The following is a 19,647-nucleotide window of genomic DNA, read 5'->3' as shown; positions in this document are numbered from 1 at the left end:
CTGTAAAGCGCTCTTCTCCGAGGGCTAATAGGAGCACTGGGACCCCATGTAACTGTGTGCCCCTCTTGGGGGAACAGCAAAAAGCCTTCAGTTCATTTGAATGAGGTCAGGCTTGAAAACAAGGGATTATTTTTTTTCTCTTCATAGATACACTCCTCCACACAGGATTTTTTTTCTTTTTTTCCAAAATCTACATCAAACAAGGAAAAACAAATGCTGAGAGGGCAGATTTCGGGCAATTTATCAAGGTCTGGGAAATAGCTTCCAGATGGATAGAGCTGTTTGGTGCTGGCTGGTGAGAAGGAAGCAAGGTATTGTTATTGAATTAGCATGAATCTCTGGTGGAGAACGGCTCGCTCGAGATAGAGGGCTCCTTTCATATGGCTTGCATTTGGACCTGTCAAATTTCATTTTTACTCAGAAACCTGTGGTAAAGACACAGGGATTTCTTTTTTTTTGKCTTATTGGATTTCGCCCTGTTTGTCCCCGTGCCGTTACCCAGGCAGTGTTACCCAGTGTTACCCGGTCAGTGTTCAAGAGTTTGCCTTTCTAAGCAAAGCTAATGAACACTCAGCTCTAATCCACATTAGGAATTGCTAATATAACCAGAGGCTTAGTCTCAATTATAGTTAATAAATCCTCTCTTTGTAAACTTAGCTTCTACCAATATAAACGCATCTATAGAACTGCATTTGCTAATAGAGCAATGCTGTAAAGAGGAAAAAGAAAAAAAAAATATGGGGAAAAGGAGACATATTCCTTTACATAATCCATACATAATATATTGGTTTTAATATAATTTCTGCTCCGAATACCCCGAATATTTGCTCCATGGCACGTGCCTTCTAGAGTAGGCCATACACAAACATCTGTATATTTTTCTGCTGGTTTTGAAAGCTTTTCTTTTGAAGTTACCCTAACAGTTACCTTGTCCTATCTGAAGGATTCAGCCTGGTTTATGTTATGCATCAAATTAAAATGTCTGCTCTTTGTTCTGTTAACCTGAGAAGATAAACAGCCAGTTTCCCCCTCAGAAAGACAAATCAATAGATTAAAAAAAAAAACCTGTTCACTCTCAGTTAAATGAATTTGTGACAAAACAGTCTTTTAAGATCCTAGTAAAGCTGGAGGTTGGTACGACAACGTGTAGAAGGATTTTCAAAAATGGGAGAAAAAAAACCCCACCAAATGTTTTTCCAATCATATATGACAATTGCTGTTATTTTTAGGAAACGGGCGACAGGTAATACATTCCCACCATCTGGGATGTATCTGAGGCACACAGAGAAGGGAAATGGTGTTATCAGCATCAACTAATTCCTAAATCCTACCTGGAATGTAAGACACGGATTCTTGTGCTCTTGTGCTCACTTCCCATAGGTTTTTTCTTTCCCTCCTTCCCCTCCCCACACTTTTTTTTAACAGTTTTAAAGTTTTTATTACTCTGTGCTTGATGAACATCTGCTTTCACTGACCATATCTGTGAGGCCAATARAAACACAGTCTACAGGATGCGACCTCTTCTCTACAGATCTAGTCTATAGAGGTCTATAGGCTACAGATCTATATTCTATAGATCTGAACTGGCAAGTATATCAGCCCTGAAACAAAGATTTGGTAGCCTTAAGCTCTCCTGTCACCAGTTAACTATGGAAGACACACATACAGCAATACTGAAGAGACTGTATTATCCCATGGCATGGTCTCCTGCCCAGGAATGGACATTACATGTTCACAACACTTCTACAGAATTTCAGGTGACTCTACAAACATTAGTGCTCATATGACAGAAGCAGATGATTTTTAATACTGTCTATGATCAATTATCATCTTTCTGCTAAATGGATGCAAGGTAGATGGTATCAGAACACCCTGCTGCCCTGGATTAAACTGGTCTTAAATTCTAGCCTGAATCACCTTCTCTTTGGCCTGGCAGTCTGCGAAACAGTTATTTTTGTGTTGGTAATAGAGAAGAAATGAAAAGGAATATAAAATCAACTTGTCATTTCATAAGCATGTTCTATATAACAGAATCACAGAAGAGCTAATGGTGGGGGCACCTCTGGAGATCCTCAAGCCCAACCCCTGTGCAAAGTAGGGTCARCTTGAGAAAAGTGGCTCAGGATGCATCTGCACGGTCAAAACCTTTCCTGTTACACAGGAGACAAACTTGTAGCTCGAGTGCAGCTGAAAGGTCACCCGCAATCTGCTCCAGTAAGAGATCTGTTGAGCTCAGCTGCCTGTAAAACTGACTCCTCCTGGTACAACAGTTATGCAAAGAGAAGGCACGGGGCAACCTGATTGCTTGCACAGAGCTCGGATGAGGTCTTACCTTGAAGCCAAAAGGGCAAGCGCACTGATAAAACTCCACTGGATCATTGCTGCACGTCCCGTTGTTCTTACAGGGGTTGGAGAGGCAGGGGTTACACTTGGACACAACGCTGATATCCACTGGCTCTGGAAAGGCAAAACATGGTGTATTAGCACAGACCCTGATTACAACATTACTACTTGCTGGTACATTTTTTTTTGCTCAGTATTCACCCCACGCTGGCACAAACACATACGCTGCTCGTGGAACTTTATACAACAGCACTGGATTCCCAGGGATTAGAGAGATTTTAAGTGCTTAAATCAAGTGCTGGCCACCACTCAATGATGCCTATATTCTCATCTGAACATACAAACATCAGCTCTGCAAAAACAGCCTGGAAATCTCCAGAGAACGGGCTTACATATATATGGTTTTCAGCATTTTTTCCTTCTGCCAGTGCAGGAAATTCTGCAATAGCAACCCCTAGGGAACAATAAGATGACACTTCTACGGCTGGTAAAAAGAATGAAAGTGCAGATGCAACAGCAGAAAGAAAAAACACGCGCAACAAAGACTTAGCTAGAGGTTTATGGAAATGGATAGGTGCAAAGTGTTCTACCATCCTCAATTTCAGCTGGTTTTAACACTTACATTCCTCTTGTTCTGCCCATAAAAAAAATGATTATCAACATGCACATATTTGGGGAAAATGCAACAAAGATAAATAGGTAGATATGCTAATTTATGCAGGTAAATATGTATATCCATATTTAAATCACTCAGTAAACCTCGTTTTGAAAACAGCTCCACCCAGCATCTCCGCAGGTCTACTCTGCTGCTTGAGGAACTCAAGACCCAGACACCAGCACAGCTCTTTTGCTGGATTTAGAGGTCACTAAGCCAGAATAAGCTCTACTATTTATTTATTTCATGTTATGCACACGCATATTTTCCATTTATTCCTATGGCATAGATCACAGCTAATCAATGTGGGAGCTAATAAGAGCAGTGTTAGTTCCTAGCACTTAAGTAGTTCATTACTTTGCCCTTGGGGATTTGATTTATAAATCCATACAGCAAAATGCCCTCAGCCCAGCACATTCCTTTTTCCTCTGCTGCATAACTAGGAGGGCAGTTTAATAAAAAGCAGAGCTGAGTTTGCATGACTTGCACATTGCATACTTCTGCTTTCTTGGCTCTGCTGAGACTCAACCTTCTGCTCAGTCAGAGGCCAAAATGATAATTTTAGCAGAACAAGTTGAAGCTTTTTTCTTCTTTCTCTCTCTAATGTCCAAGTTCTGGGAGGTCACAGCAGAAGATACCTGGGAGCTCCCTCCGGACCAGCCGTCCAGGTGCTGCTTGCAGCCGGGCTGGGGCTCCCTCCTGCCCCACTGACTCAACAGGGTTTTTCAGCCCATGCTGTGCTTGCAGCTCCTGAGCTGGGATTAAATCTCCGCAGGCCGATGGGGACATACCCTTGGTGTCCAGGCTGCTGGTGGCCGCGGTGTGGAGCAGCCAGGCTGTCCCTGTGCTGCATCGGGGCATCACCAACYCCTCTGAATGCTCTGAGGTTGGTGTTTCAAAACAGCTAAATACACTTGAAAGGGTAGGAAGCTCAGCTGGAGCTTGGGAGCTTGYGTTTTAAACCCACCTCGGCTCCATCACCTGTTTGTGCAGCAGTTTAATGGCACCTCTACAAAATAACCCTCCAATTGGCGCTGCAAATGTGCCCGCTCGCGCAGGTGGGAGCAGCCTTTGTGCCCTCACTTCTAGCACTAAGAGTGGCTGCTGACCCTTCTTTTGATCTATACACGATCTCCACATATTTGCCAGTAATCTAAGCAATCTCCAACCCTTCTCCTTTTACAGTAAGAGTACACAGGTACAGGCTAATCTGCATTCCTTAATATACTGCCTACTTTATCCCCAAGCAAGCAAATACCTTATCACTTGTCTGGCTGCTCTCTAACACAGCCTCACCCTTGCTGTTACCATCCCACACCTTTACGAGCTGCATCTCAAGCCTCTCCTGAATGTATACTATACTATATGTGGTATAGCTGACATAAAACATTTTCCATAACTCACAGGTCCTGCTGCAGAGCAGTTGGGGACATACAGGTGCTTGTGGATCTTCAAATGAAAATGTGCTTTGAGAAGTATCTGCTGTACAGTAAAATTCACCATTTCTCAGTTTTTGAGCGTATTTGCATAATAACTACAGAGTTCTACAGTTTTTAAGTAACTGCTATAAATCACCCAAACCTATCCAATTAATCCAATAAGCTGTAATGCCACCCTATACGTTAGCTTCCCATTAGATACCACGGTGGTTCGGGCGGGGATAGGGGCTCCCGTGGGYGCCTACCTTTGCACTGGAAGTGGTGGGTCGGCGTGGTGAGCAGCAGCCTGTCGGCCATGGGCTCCGGGCCGCTGCAGCGCGCGATGCCCGGCTCCTTGTAACCCGCCTTCACCCASTCCGAGAGCCAGCGCAGGCCGCAGTCGCAGTGCAGGGGGTTGGTGCCCAGCGCCCTGCGGGTGCAAAACGCTCAGCTGTGGTTAGCCGGCCTTGCAAGCACACGTAGCAGCCCCAGACTAACTGGGACGTGTTCCCTCTGCCCTTTTACAAGAATGTCTTACTCCAAAATATGCCTGAGGAACCTCCTGAATGGGCRAGAAAAATCTCAGCATCCCCGGCTTTTCCTTTCTTCTTGTCATTACTTGGGGATGCTGGATAAATATCTAGCAACAAATCACCATTTCCAAACAATGATGCTCGAGCAAGATCGAGAGCCTGTTACGTTCTCATCAAATTTACTGGGTTGGTTCTTCAGCTGTTTGGCCTTTGTGMGCATATTCTAAGAGCAAATGCCATTAGGTCGGATTGGTGACTCATGTGAAGTCCCCTCACTGGATGAATCATGTGCACAGAGGAGACCTTGGCTTTCAGAACTGAAACCTGGTGTCTGCTGAGTCTGTTTATGGGCTTTGAAAACACATTTGCTAGTTAACCCATCCCTTGAGTGGGGCCATATGGCTGCAAGAGATGCATTTAAACAGTGTAATTATAATTCACATAACTTCGTCATTATTCATGGAGCTTTATCCAAAAGGAAAAGCCTCGCTTATCTGCCTTAAATTTAGGTGCTGTCTTAGCTCATTTAGACTCATTTTTTTTCTGACAGCTGAAGTGTCTTTCGAGGCAGTTAGTCTTATGAACAAAGTCCATACTTGTAAAAAGGCAGTTTACAAACCATTTCTGGAAGTGTGAGAAAATGCACACTGGAAGCCTGCAATTATTTTTCTAAAAGTARCTTTAATGCTTCCCTTGTGCAACACTTGAATTGCAATGCACAAAGAAACCGACAAAATAGTTAAAAGAGAGGTTACAGAAAAACAGTAATCCAAATCGAGTCTTAGACTCCATTATTCATGCATATGTTAAAAACTATTTTTAGGACGGTATTTTCAACACAAGCTTCTTTCAAATAAAAATATCAGACAGGCTATTAAGATAGAAACCTCACTAAACGTGTTGATACATTTCTATTGGAGTGACTAATGAAAGCACCGTGCCCTCAACAGATTCATAATGGGAGTTCAGAGGGTCAAACCCTGTCCAGGGCTCATTCATCAAACTTAAGCACATTCTGCAGCACAGCACCGAAAAACATCCATCCATCCCCTCCGTAAATCCCTGACTTGCAAAGAAAAAAACCCTGCTGCAGTGACCGGGTGACTCTGATCAGCCAGCTCACGTGTCCCAGGGCAAACAAAAGGTGATGGAAAAAGTTGGATCCAGAAATCACCTTYATCGTGGAGCCACTGCAACATGTAAGGCAGGAGCGGGGGACATGGCTGGACTGTCTGTTCACGTTAGTTAAATCTTTGCAAGCACACTGGAAATGAAGCTGCTGCATGGACACTGGAATTGATGGGCAGGAATATTGTAAAACTGCAGATATTTTCACATGTATCTCATTCTTCTTTGCATGCTCAGGAATCAGAGGGACTTCTTGTATTTTCACCCATGTGTTGTGTCTCACACACTACTTCTCTGCCCATTATAGCAAAATATTTCCTGGAGCTAAAGGAAATCTTGTGCCATAGTGAAATACCAGCACCAGCATTTTAAAAACACTGGGCAGATACTTCCCTCCAGCCTTCAGACACTTTTGCTTTTTTGAGACAGCTTAGAACAAGRCTAATTAAAATAATTCTACTCATGATAACGTGGAGATGGAAAGAGCTGGGAGGGGGCAGCTTATTCTATAGGTAACTGGGCATAATCTGGAGTACAGAGGAGATGATTGAGCAGGATCTGAGCTGTTTATTGAAAATACATGTGCGAGAAATACCTGCTGCCACACACAGCTGGGTTATGTCCCCAGCACGAGGGGACGGGTGGACCGGGGCTCAGCACCCGGCCCAGCAGGTGTAGGGAGCAGCTTGGTCCTTCAGCTGGGCTCAGCACTAGTGTCACTGCCCTGGACCAGACATGCTGGTGGAGACACGGCYGGGCAGATGGTTGTGATAGAACCACCCATTTGTGTGACGGACAGTAAAGAGTAGACAGGAGGGGTATGTGAACGTCACTTACACTCCTTCCTCTGTGCTCAGCGATGTACTGTAAGGGAGTTTACTGCAATAGCTACAATARGACAATATGATGTTTGCAACGTAGAGGCAATGTGGGGAATATTTTCTCTTGGACTTGAAACAGCTCTGGAAACACCATCAAAATATCTAGAGCTCAAGTTTTGTTCCTCCGGTTACAAACCATGTTACAGCTATCGCAAAGACTGATTAAAAACAAAAGCTCTGCCTGGGCTGCAAACACATTTCTGGGAAATACTGAGGTCCTTGTGACCCCGTGTAAGTCGAGCTGCTGCTGAAGGCAGGGCCGCCCCCCAGCTCAGCAGCTGGTGCCCCTCATGCCCCCGCTGCCAAATTTAACATGAAATTAGCTGCCCCTTTAAGTGTCTGATGAGTTGCAAATTTCTGTGTTGTTTTCAAAACTATTCCAAGCCCCTGCTTTCTCCCAGAAAATTCCTATCTCAGGGAGAGCTCAAAAAGAATTTATTTTCAATTATACATGACTTCTTTTCAATAACCACAGATTTTTCTGGCATGTAAAGAGTTTAGTACCTAGCAAGATCCTTGCGGTTGCTACAAGTTTCAGATGATCACATTGCATCCTCTTTAAAGAAACTGGAGAGCACAGTTGCACTGTAAAATTCAATTGTTCAACTGTGCAAATTGCACCCCAGACAGGTCTTATTTATTTTATGGATCCTATTTATTACTGTTCATCTGAGCTTTGTGTATTTTACATTTCTGGCAGCACATACATCTAAACAGATAGACTGCTGTGATTGTGTCGGGCCAAAGGGGTTTTTATCACTCCCTAAGGTGAACAGTTTACCCAGGAAAATCGTGTCTGCACTTCATTTAAAGTAAACCCCGAGGAAAATCTAAACAAATGGGCCATGATATGTTTATCTCTGGAGCTCTAAGCACACCCTCAGAAGCCAGGTTCTCCACGTGAAACGTCCCTGCGCTTCCCGTGCAGACGGGGGCCTTCAGCACACTCAGGCTGTTGCTCCAAAACAACACGCAGAAGGAATTCACTGCRAGTAGATTTTTGTGCCAAGAGCTGTGTCTGACTTGGATATCAAGGTGCAAGCTTGAGATGGAGATGCGGTTAAGCTGCAGTTGCCATTTCCCAAGCTGTGGCAGGTTCCTGCTCCCACCTGTCTCGCCGGGCGTCACGCACGTCGCGTCCCCGGGGGCAGCTCGTCCCCAGCCCCTCTCACCTCGTGAAACCCATCGCTTCACAACCGACCAAGAAGCAGCCCGTGCAAAACTCATTTTCCTCGGCATCTATTGCCTAACAATRACAGTTTCACACTTCATCTCAATGAAGAAACTCTGCTTTTCCCGGGTTCTGGCACTGACTGTTACCCTTCTGCTTTGCCTTGCAACAGTTGCTATTTGTCTTTACATATCTTTCATGCACTGAAATGCATTTAAAAACACCCTGCACCTCCATCAGCAGCACAGTCATTTTGTGAAATACCCAAAACTTCTAATTTTTGTAACTTATGGAATGAAGTATTAATGGTGTGAAATGACCATTTCCATATGATTAAACATGCGTGTGTCTGAGGTAGTGATTCATCTACAAGTTCACATACAGACATCATCTCAGGATGCAAAACATATGACAYTTACTAAGCGCACAATTCACATTTGCTGAATATTTGCTCTTTGTGGGAGGTTTCCTGTCTCCCTTGCGGACTGTAACATGCCCCGCACTTCACGTGGACAAGGCTGAAAGAAAGCCTTGAACACCAAGTGCACCGAGGAGGAAACTGCCACATTTGCTCATTTGGTTTTCCTTAGGAAAACATTTGAGTAACTCATAACAACAGGTTCCAGTATTTATTTGCCTTGCTTTGAACAGATGCTGTCTGGATGAGGAGAGTGTAACGCAGAGAGCAGGAGAGGGGGGACAGGAGCGGGTGGGAACGTGCGGCACCGCGCGCAGCAGCGGCTACTCACAGGTGGGACAAGGAGACGAGGTCGTCGAAGGAGCCCTCGGGCAGGGTGGAGATGGCATTTCCGTGCAGTGTCCTGTGGGGAGAGGTGACGCGTTACCGGCACGCGGACCCACCGAGGGAGCGGTGGCCACGGCGCGCGACCGACGCTCCAAACCTGAAAGGTGACGGGCTAGTTGTGGTGTTAGGAGTGTAGGGCTGCCCTGCCGTGCAGGCCTGCGGGCTCCCACAGACTGCCCTGAGCTGGAAACGGAGAGGAAACAAGAGCGGGAAAATAGGAAATGGGACAGTAAAGAAAAACTGACTTCAGAGAGACCCTGGAGAGGGCAAGGCTCCATGAGGACAAATATTTCTAGGTAGTCAGAAGGTTAAACATTGGTAAAGAGCAATGCTATGAATTGAGAGGATTTATGAATTGAGAACATGCTTTGTAGAGGAACAAAATACCTCAATTCTCCAAAAAAAAAAAGCTATTTTCTGTATGTAGCATCACTACCCTACTACTTGTCCTCAGGTGCAGACATGCACTAAGAACATCCATTTGCTTCATGAGCTGTGGCCAAGCACYGTGCTCCAGCCTGGGCACTCCAGCCACTGGGTTACGGCTCCGCTCGCGGTGACGACACCAACAAGAGCACAGGTCTGGCCCAGCAACCTGAGGCCAAGGCCTGGGCGACCTCCTACAGCAAGTCCTGCAGTGCAGGGGCCTTCACAGACGGACCGGGAAACAAGTCATCCTCCTGTGCTGAAAACAAACCAACAACCCCAAACCTCACAGATTTTTAGTTAGGTCCTTCTGGTGCAGCAGCCAACAGCAAATAAATACTGCAAAAATTGGTTTCCAGATTGTGTCAGAAGGGCACGGCAGCAGCTTGGCCATCACAGGCAGCATCGAGTCCAGAGAGCTCTGAATGACCACAGTGTCTTCTTGTATAAATGTGAGCTCCTCCACAGCAGGATGCATCCATCCATTTTCAGGAAAATAAAAGAATGTTTAAAGCTAGTAGAAGTTTTTGTAGTTCATTTTACCAGGTTTTCATGAATAAAATATGGAAAATAGTCTAGGGAACTGAAAAGAAATTTCTGTTTCTTGACTTTCTTTCCTAATTAGATTGGACCCATATGTCAAAAGTTATAACATTTCCGCACCATAAMAATAACCTTTAAAATAATCAATTCAGGCCAGTCAGGGAGTTATAACATTTATAATTGCTTTGCATCTACTTGAGTTCTTTCAAACTCTATCCGCATTTAGCTTCTCGAAAGACTAGTGCTGCACAAGAGAATCACATTTTTTCACTGAAGTAGTTTTGGAGGAAAAATCTACTGATACCAACTTTTGCTCATTAAGAAAAAAAATCTGAAGATATTATGTTAAAACAGCTCAGCGTCACACTTAACTACACTTACGGATGAGCCACACTAAGGTTAAGATTTAGGTGTGTAAATCCTGATCTGCCTCGTCCTTTGTTGGGCTTGTGCTGCAAGTGAGTTAAAATACCCATGGGAGGACACAGAGGGCAGATTCAGAGATCCATGCAATTTTATCAACCCGTCGTGCTAATTTTGATTCTTAAATAACTATCTACTTTGTTTACTATTGATGGACAAAAAGGGAAGAGAGGGAAGAAGTGGGTAGCASAGGAGCAGAGAAGAGCTGGGTACCTTCCCAGCAAGTGAAAGGTAATGAGATCTCTATGTTCGTTTTATTGAAATAAATTGAAAATGTGGATTGTTTTGCTGATGTTTCTCCTTTAAATTCTCCTGGGAATATGGATAATAAAATACCCGACAATAACAGATTGCACACTGTCACTGGGAAGCCCATTTTCCCCCTGGAGAATTGATTTTTAATAACAAYGTGGATGACATGTGGCAAAAGTTGTAGCTGATACCAGAGTTTTGTGGGCCATAATAAATTCAATCAATCTGGAGGCTTCCAAATGCASCCAGTGGAGATGGAGACCTCCGCACTTGCGTGGCTCTGCACAACACAGGGAGAGCTTCTCCTTGGAAGGAGCAAGTTACTTTCAAATCTGGTTAGCAGGTCGTTTAAGAAAGACAAAAAATAGCATTTGATACTTAAAATATTGCCCTTCACTTCTATCCGTAGACGGCTTGCAAGAACAGAAGTGAAAAGACAAATTGTAACTATGGGAAAAGGTGAGACAGGATATCTCAACACTGTAATTCAAGGTAGAGATTTCCAAGCTAGCTTTAATCAAAAAAGCCTATCAGAAGCAGCAGAAGAGAGCTCCATATGGAATAATTTATTTAGCCAAGAAACAAGGTAAATTCATCTGTGGCTGAACTGCAGGTCTTATGTAACAGCTCAGATGTGGCCATTCTAGTGGGCTAGAAACCAGTGTCCCAAGCCAAACTCAAATCAACATATCCAAAAGACCTATCTTTCTTGTTTTTCTTAACAAAAATTGGGGCGTCTAAGCTGTCCTGTAAATTGGGAGGTGGAAACCCCAATTACTATTTTACCACTCAAATTTCTTATCCCTAAAGTATCAAAGTCATCCCTCCTGCGAGGACATAATTGCTTTTTTCCAAAGCTTACCGCTCACCTGCTCTAGTCATTACCGGACATATTGCGCCTAAGTACAAGTACATTGAAGCTAATGGTGTGAAAATATTTATAGCTCCTGAATGAAGGGAAAGCCATCTGCTCGCTGAAGCCCTCCGTGCCACGGGCAGCCCTGGAGGGAGCACAAGGCAGTCCGGTACTCACAGCACACGCAGGGACCTCAGCCCGTCGAAGGCGTGGACCGGGATGCACCGGAGCCTGTTGTAGCTCAGGATCCTAGGCACAAGGAGAAACAGAGTCACCCTATGTCCCCTTCAAGCATTTCAATCTAATTCAACTGAGCATTGGCCACGCAATTGCTGGCAAAGCCACCAGCATTTATCACTAACGAGGAACCTCCTCGTTGGTCCTGCTTAAGGGCCAAACTTGGACCTGAAAAGCAGCAGAGGGGGACGGCAAAACCTGGGGCTACTCACAGTGTCGAGAGCTGAGTCATGTTGCTGAAGGTGTAATTGGCCAGGACGCTTATGCTGTTGTTGCTCAAATCACTGAAAAATGCACACAGAAAAAGACGCTTACGGGAACTGGTTCAGAAACAAATCATTTTTAAACATTAAAACGCACCTGCGTAGCAAACTGCTGGAAGCAACTGAAAAGTCAAATATTGTCAAYGGGCATAATTCTTTCTAACAACTCAGAACAAACTAAAAGCAAATCCCATCAGAGCACTTGCTCAGGAAAAGCTTAGGAATTCTCAGTGAAGCAGATTTCTAGCATACAGCACCCAAAAAATCAGTGAATATCAGCAAAACTTYCCAGGCAGGAGGATAAATTAATAGATGATCCAATCCTGGGTAAATACTTGCTGGGGAGGGCTGCTCTGCAATTTATCAAGTGTACTATTTCCATATACCCTTCACTCTCGCAGCTACTGAAACAAGTTGCCTAAAAAGAATGGTCTCTTTGATATAAATATACTGAATAAAAGATGGGGAAAGCATTTGCTTTGGCTCAACTAGAAACAAAAGATACGTCAGCTTTCAATTCTAAAAAGTAATTTTGGCTCACGCAGAACATTTTTTGTTGTTGTTTTTCCATGCAAAATAAAATCAGATGTCTCCAAACAAAACACTGCTTTAAAACAGAAGACACAGTTATGTTTTTGGTCTAAGGTTCTTCTGCCCATTTGACCTGAGCATCTAGAGCTGACTGGAGGAGCAGTCAAAAACTTCCAATAAACAGTTCAGCCAGTAAAGCTGAACTTATTATGAATTTTTGGGAGCAATTTAGTCAATGGAGCCTAGTTGTTTCTCTGTTCATAGGACTGCTATTTGGTTTCACCTAAAGACACACGTGTTTCTTACATGAGGGTGAGGTGTCTGAACGCCGACAGCCCCTTCGGCACTGCGGTCAGGTGGTTGCCCTCCAGGTACCTGCAAAAAGGCACATTTGACAATCAGGCAAACGCACTAACAAGAGCGCCTGTCAGCCCACGGCGCACCGGGAACGAGGACAAGACAAATTGGAGTCGCTCACTACRGAAATTGCCTTTGATTCATTGCTTTGAAACTGCACCAGCCTCCCCTTTAAGTGAATTATCCGGCATGGAAAGCATGACAGCAGCTCAGTGGTGGTTTTGCTCAAGACTTGGAAGTGAATAAAGGCTCCCCAGCCTGCAGCAAGCACAAACCACCGCTTGATTCCTCTGAGAAAACAGCAGAAGAAGCAAAGGAACAAAAACCTAATGGGTTTTGCCTTTGGTGAAGATTAGGGACAAGAGAAGTTGCTATGAGGGCTCCAAGTCCTATGTGACCCCACCRGCAAAATGTTGCTGATGGAGCCTAATCCTGCAAAACAACCCAGTCCTTCCCAATGTCAGCAGSGGCATGATCCGATCCCAGGTGTGGGGCAGCAGGTCCCTGTGAGCACATCCATGCTCCCTGTTCTCTGTGAGGCACAAATCAAAGGTGTAAGTTCTCCTGGACACGCACATCTCCTACCAGCACCAAGACACTGAACAAAACAGCTTGTACCCGAAGGCTGATGGAGTCTGAAGCACCTTTAATGTGCGTAAGGAATCTCTAAACAGCAATACTGGGAAAGATAAATAGGAAACAGTCCCTATAAGTATGTTAAAATACTATTCTATTAATTTAAATTATTAAATCAATAAAGATTTTATCAACATGTACACTAGAATAAAGCGCTATGTTTTCGAATGTGATGTGATGTGTTGAAGAGTTTGGGGAGTAGAAAGTCTGGGCCCTTCCCCGTGTTCCCGGCTCTTGATTTCGCCTCCTTCGCTCCTCCAACTGGGATCCCCCCAGGTTTACAGCACAGGGGCTTTTGTGCAAACTAAACCCAAGAAAATTTTCCCACAAACTGTATTTTTCATTTTTACTTTACGTAAAAATAAAGAACTATCAACACTTCCAGGATTGCTTATGGGATGCGTGGCCCAATGCCACAATTCATTGCCCTCTCCCCATGCCTCACTTTGTGCTGCTTCGGCTCCTTCCTGCCAAACTGCTCCAAGAAGAATTTCCCATAAAATAGATCCCAGAATCTAACAGCAATAAAATGGCATCTTTTTCCTAAAATGAGTCAAGAGGAAAGGTGCCATCCCTGCCTGCCTCCTTCCTGCCTACCCTCGCCCATCCCGCAAGACACCCAAACGGATGCTGGAGCTGACCCTGCTCCAGACAGCATCAGGTTTGACCTGGGGGACTACAGGTTTTGTGAATTTTTATCCAAAGGCAAAACCATTCCTCACTGGAAACCCATTGATCCGATTAATCTCCCCATGCACAGAAATCACAGCAGACAGCAGGTGATGSTGTTATAGGGCAAACCATTAACCCTTGCTAGGAAGTTGTGGCCCCTCGGCTCACCCCGGGCTGCAGCTTGGATTTACACCTCCTTTGCACCCACATTTGCTCCTCCACAGGGATATTTAAATTCAACAAAGTAACTTGTTCCCTTTCGACTGAATTTGGTATAAATTATTCTGAAAATGATCTGGYGTAGTGCAAATTGACCTTCTATGTTTGTAAGTGGAAGGTCCCCAGAATAAAACCGCACATGTTCCTATTTGAGCAGAGCACCTCGTGTCTCATATCCAGGCACGGTCTGTGAGGGATGCAGCCAATTCCTGGGAATCTGCTCCTTCCTTTCATCCTGGAAAGCCTGTGAAACCTAAACTCGCGCATGTGGGCAGGGTCACGTTCCAGTGTTTATTCCAAAGGCAAGGAAATGAAAAGCAGGTCATGTACTACACATCTGGAAGCTAGTCGTGATTTCAATTCGGGAAAGGGGTCTCAACTCCTGCAATCCATGCAAACCTCCAGAAATAGACTTGCTGGGTATTTTCTCGTTGACCCCAATAGGAAACAGGCTGCAATTTCAACAAACTGCTGGCTAGCCAAGGGCTTTTTCCCTTGCTGCTCTCAGGTGCAAACACAAGTTGCAAGTGTACGACTTGCTCCACTGCTCTGCAGCGCTGCCTGTCGCCCTGTGGACACTTGAATGGGTTAACAGTGTGCTTGCAGATGGGGCAATATTATATGAGCACTGTATTTTCTGAGCAAAACAAAATTTTAGGCTGAAAAATTGCTGATTATATACTTTTCATGGATGCATAAAATCATTATGTATGTAAAAACACACACACGCACAGTGATCTAACTATGGCAAAAACTCTGGGAAAAAATCTCAAGACTAATGCACAGGAACAGCTTTATTTGTATTTTTTCCCAAGGCTTAGCAAAGAAAGATGATGCAGAAGGCATCTGGTATGTGAAGAAACTGTGGTATGAATGAGAAAATGATTTTCTAATTTTAACGTCCCGAGTCTAGCTATTAATATACAGATTGTCAGTGTTGAGAGTGGGTGTCAGTTGTTTTAATACAGATGAGCTGACTAGTACCCAAAACAACCTCCTTTGCTTCCCTAAACCTCCAGACCTTGTTGTTCAATATATCAGCTTGGAAACTGTCCTTTATCCCACGAGCGCTGCTGGGAATCCTGAAGGTCAACAAGGACTCACAACCATCAAGTAATTATCCGAGCCAAAAGAATGAATGGGAAAGAAGAAAGAAATGGAAAAATGATCAGAAATGTGCCCGTGGCCTCCTGAAATGCCCTGTACACCTCTGGGGAAAGGCTCTTGGAGCCTGCACAAGCCTTGGCATGGGAGACTGAAGAAGGAAACTGCCTTGCAGTCACTAACTGAAGAGGTGCAGAGCCTGCCCTTCAGCTTCTTTAAATATTTGCTGGAGAGTGTTTAAGGAGAAGAAAAGATACTTACCTAATTTACGTAGCTGTAAAATCAAGTTGGAGACAAAACATTTTAATGCAGATACCCAGTTCCCTGGGTTCTGAAGCAAGTTTCATTTCCTGATCCAGGCGGTCTCGGAGAGATCAGTATTTGAGAGCTGCCCTGTGAAAACCCACCGTGTGCTCCAGCCTCCCAGTCACGCCAGCTCTGGTGCTCCCAACCCCAGCCGCCCCATCCCGCAGCTCGGACTCCTCTGCTTTGCTGCAACTCAAACAGCCTCCATGGAACGGTCCGTTCTCCCAAATGGAATTCCTGGCCCAGGGAATTAAGCCGSGTGGGATGCCCTTCAGGAGGCAGGAGGCCTTCGCCTGAGCGTGTCGCTGCCTCTCATCAGGTCCCTCACTTGAGCATCAGCCCTTGGAGTGAGAGCAACAGGAACACGGATCCCATGAGCTAACGGGATCCCTCTGCTCGTGGGCAGCTCTCGTGGGGTGAAGGAGAAACGTCCCCCCACGAGAGGGGACAGGGCAAAGGCAGGTGGGACACCTACAAGTGGAGGCCACCAGAGGGAGAGAAAAGGCTTGCGAGGAGACAAAGAGAGATGACAAAAGTAAATATTAACGTATGCTAAAATAAATGCAAAGCAATCCCGAAAAGTGATGTATGGACACACACTTTTCTAATAACCCCATCACTGTAGTTCAGTGTCATGACAACATGTGGAGTCTAGCGACAACATCATTAGTATATATTTATTCTAAAATATACCATGCTCATTATGTTACAACTTGTACACATGCTGCCAACGTAATTGCCTCCAACTTTTTCCCCTGTGCATGCGAGTATTTGCTGTAGCTCCATAAAAACAGCTGGATGCTGTCAGATAAGACTTGATTAGGAATAAACCACAGTTTTGTGGAAAAAGAAAAAAAAGGACATGCTAGCACTGGCACGCTGAAGCTGCAAGTTACGGGAAAAAGCGCCTGGGAATCGCAGTCGGATAGATTTAAGAAAGGAGAGGAAAGGCTTGCATGCAAGCAGGAGTGAGCTGAGCTGCAAACTAGCAGGATTTTACCTCAAAAGAAAATGGAATTTGTGCTTGTCTGTGCAGTGCATGCAGGGCAAGGTGCAGGATATGAGCCGCAGCCTGCAGGGCACCATGCAGCAGTGACCACTGCTGGGGACAAGGACATGGGCACCGCGAGGCTCCCCACAGCGCAGGGCAGCATCTGCCCTGCACGCCTGGGCAGTAAAAGGTTTCTCATTTTAAGGCTATTTCAAGATCTCTGAAAGGACTTTAAAAAGCTCGTGAGAAGGCTACAGTCAGGCTTAATGGATTGGTCTCCTTAGGTAGGACCTCTATCCTTTGATGCAACTGAAAGACAGAGTCCTCTAGATGACGGACAACATATTTGACGAGTCCTCCAGATTATGGGCAATGTCTTCAACACGATTTGAAGCGGAGGGAAAACAGCTAAGACTGATTCTCTCTTTTTCATTTCAACCTTGTCACAGCTTTCAGAAACACAGGAATTTTTTTTTTTCTCTGGTACTTGAAGTTCATCTTCTGGTACAGAGACAAATAAGGAGCTCGGTTTATGTTGGTGGAAAGACAGCAGAGTGAGATCAGGCCTGAATGTGGAGACAGCTGGGACAGATTCAAGGTTGTATGTGCAGAACATGGGCAGTGCGGAGGCAGGCGGCGCACAGCTGAGTGTGTTGGGCTGACACATTTCTGGATGGGAAGCAGACAGCCCAAGGAGAGGCTGGCACAGCCAAGCGGCTCCTGCTGGAGAGGAGAGTCACGGAGACTCCCGTGAACCCCAGCTGCTCCCTTCCAGTCTGCTGCCTCGCCTGCCAAGAGCCAGCTTAGGCAAGATAGCAGTTTTCAAGAATGTGAGATTAACTCCACTCCTTGCCTGAAAAGTTGTCAGTGTATCAGATAGTATCAGAACACTGAAAATGTGAAATTTATACACTGAATAAGCAAAATTTAGACATAAAGATTCCTTAGTGTGGCAGTGGAAATCAAAGTAACATCTGTGATATCTTCCTGTTGGCAAACCATATTCAAAAGCAATAATGAGGCCTGAATCAGCTTCTTTATCATTCATGGGAATATAAAGGTAACATGGGCGGGAACTTGGCTTTTAATTCTGCTATTAACCATGTCCCGATTAACAGCAGTCCCAAGGATGCATTCATTTATGCAAAATATCCCTGTTACTCTGAGTTCCCACAGGCTTTCAGTCCACTCATTGAACAGCAAAGTGCATTGGATGGCAGCCTTGCAAACCCCCTTTCCCTGGGAAGGGAGCACTTCACTCACCAGGGACCTCCCTGCTCATCAGAGTGGTGCAGCAGCAGATTTTCATTTCTTAGGAATCCACTGAATGAACSAGCTCAACCAACTAACACAAATACATCCAGCAGAGTGTAACAGCTTCTGGAAACAACTCACCTGGGGTAGGTTTGAAGGAGGATGTAAAGGGCAAAGCACTGTATTTCTACAAGAGTTTAAGCCAAGCAATTCCCCCATTGCATCTTTCCACAGAAAGACCCCAAATCCAGCACAAATCCACCCCAAGTGGTAGCGGAGAAGCCTAGAAAGGAGCCAGGCAGAGTCACTTACAGCTCGGTCACCTCCTTGGGGATGCCTCTGGGCAGCAGGCGCAGCCCCTTGTTGCTGCAGCGCACCACGGAGTCGAGGCAGGTGCACTGGGGCGGGCAGCGCGGCACCAGCGAGCAGCTGCTCTCGTCATTGCCTGAAAAAGGAGGAGAAGGGAAGGGGAAGGGAAGGAGAGCAGCTCACAACCCAGAGCAGTCACCTGGGAGAGAACRGCGTGCAAGGACCATGCAGGGAGAGCCCTGAGTGTGGACTCAGCAGCCATCAGTACCTACCTGGTGCAGGTTCAAAATACTGGTTTGCAATTTCTGTGCCGCAAGCCCGCTTGGCACAGAAATTGCAAACCAGTATTTYCAAAGTTATTGCAAACCAGTATTCTCACAGAAACTGCAAACCAGCATTTTCAAAGTAACTGCAACCTCTTCTGGTTGCACCAGCTGCAATAGAGGACTTTACCAGACCACTACCTTCAGCTGATCAACACAGATGACATTCACTATCTAGATGGTGTAACAGGTTGGTTTTTTTTTAATAACACTTTCAGCTGTTAATTTGGTATTTCTTTTTAATGTCAGCCTTGCACTTTGTTTTCCATTGCAATTGCAAGCCGTTGTTGTTTTTGGTGAGGATTACCAGGCAAACAACAAGCGAAGCAGAGCACTCCACGCTGCTGGTGCTCCATCTGTGCACACGCGAAAATACTGAGCATCTCCGAAAGCGGATTCGCAGCTCCATAAACAGCAGATTTCATCTCGTAACTGAGGGACAATAAGGTCTGTGTGGCAGAAATCAAGTCCTTGAAGTTGAAAGCATTGAAGTGTGGGTTTCCCCCTGCCAAATAACAGGCTTTGCAGAACATAAGGCAGGCGCAGCCCCGCGCTGCATGTGAGAGGGAAGCGCCAGCGGTGCCTCCTCCCATGGGTGACAGTGGAAGGACAAGCCAAGGCACAACCCGTGAGCCAAAGCAGCACTGGATTCATCAGCTCCCTGCTTCTGCTGAAATAGAACAGCCTCTCCAAATCCAAAAGACTTTTCCAGGCAAGCATCATTTCCTCTGGCTTCAAAGAACTTTAACCAGTTCTGTGAATGAGGAAGTGGGAGGAAGGGCAAGGACTAAATCAGGAGCATTTATCCACCAGCATATGGTTGGGGACAGACTGGCAAGGTTTAAGGAAAAAAAATATCCTGATATTTAGGGGCAGATGGCAGAAATGCAGAAACTGGAAAGAAGAATAAAAATGAACTTTTAACAAGGAACAGTGATCTTCAGCTCTGGACAGACATCTCCCTCACTATTAAGTTGAAAAGTTCACTCTGCAACATTAACTGATAGGCAG

At 45.1% G+C, this 19,647-nt stretch overlaps 1 protein-coding gene across 1 annotated transcript in view; it reads right to left on the bottom strand.

Annotated features, from left to right (window-relative positions):
• Positions 1-19,647, bottom strand: part of SLIT3 (slit guidance ligand 3) — a 337,579-nt gene that overhangs the window by 57,098 nt on the left and 260,834 nt on the right. The window contains exons 20-26 of the mRNA XM_026035707.1: positions 18,317-18,449; positions 12,772-12,840; positions 11,884-11,955; positions 11,612-11,683; positions 8,879-8,950; positions 4,683-4,846; positions 2,333-2,457 (exon numbers count right to left, since the gene is read on the bottom strand). Of these exons, the coding sequence (XP_025891492.1) occupies positions 2,333-2,457; positions 4,683-4,846; positions 8,879-8,950; positions 11,612-11,683; positions 11,884-11,955; positions 12,772-12,840; positions 18,317-18,449 (707 nt within the window). The remainder of the gene's footprint in view (positions 1-2,332; positions 2,458-4,682; positions 4,847-8,878; positions 8,951-11,611; positions 11,684-11,883; positions 11,956-12,771; positions 12,841-18,316; positions 18,450-19,647) is intronic.

Source organism: Nothoprocta perdicaria, unplaced genomic scaffold (assembly GCF_003342845.1).
Source record: "Nothoprocta perdicaria isolate Ctin4 unplaced genomic scaffold, notPer1 scaffold_165, whole genome shotgun sequence".
Lineage (NCBI taxonomy): Eukaryota > Metazoa > Chordata > Aves > Tinamiformes > Tinamidae > Nothoprocta > Nothoprocta perdicaria.
This window is presented reverse-complemented; position numbering and strand designations above follow the sequence as displayed.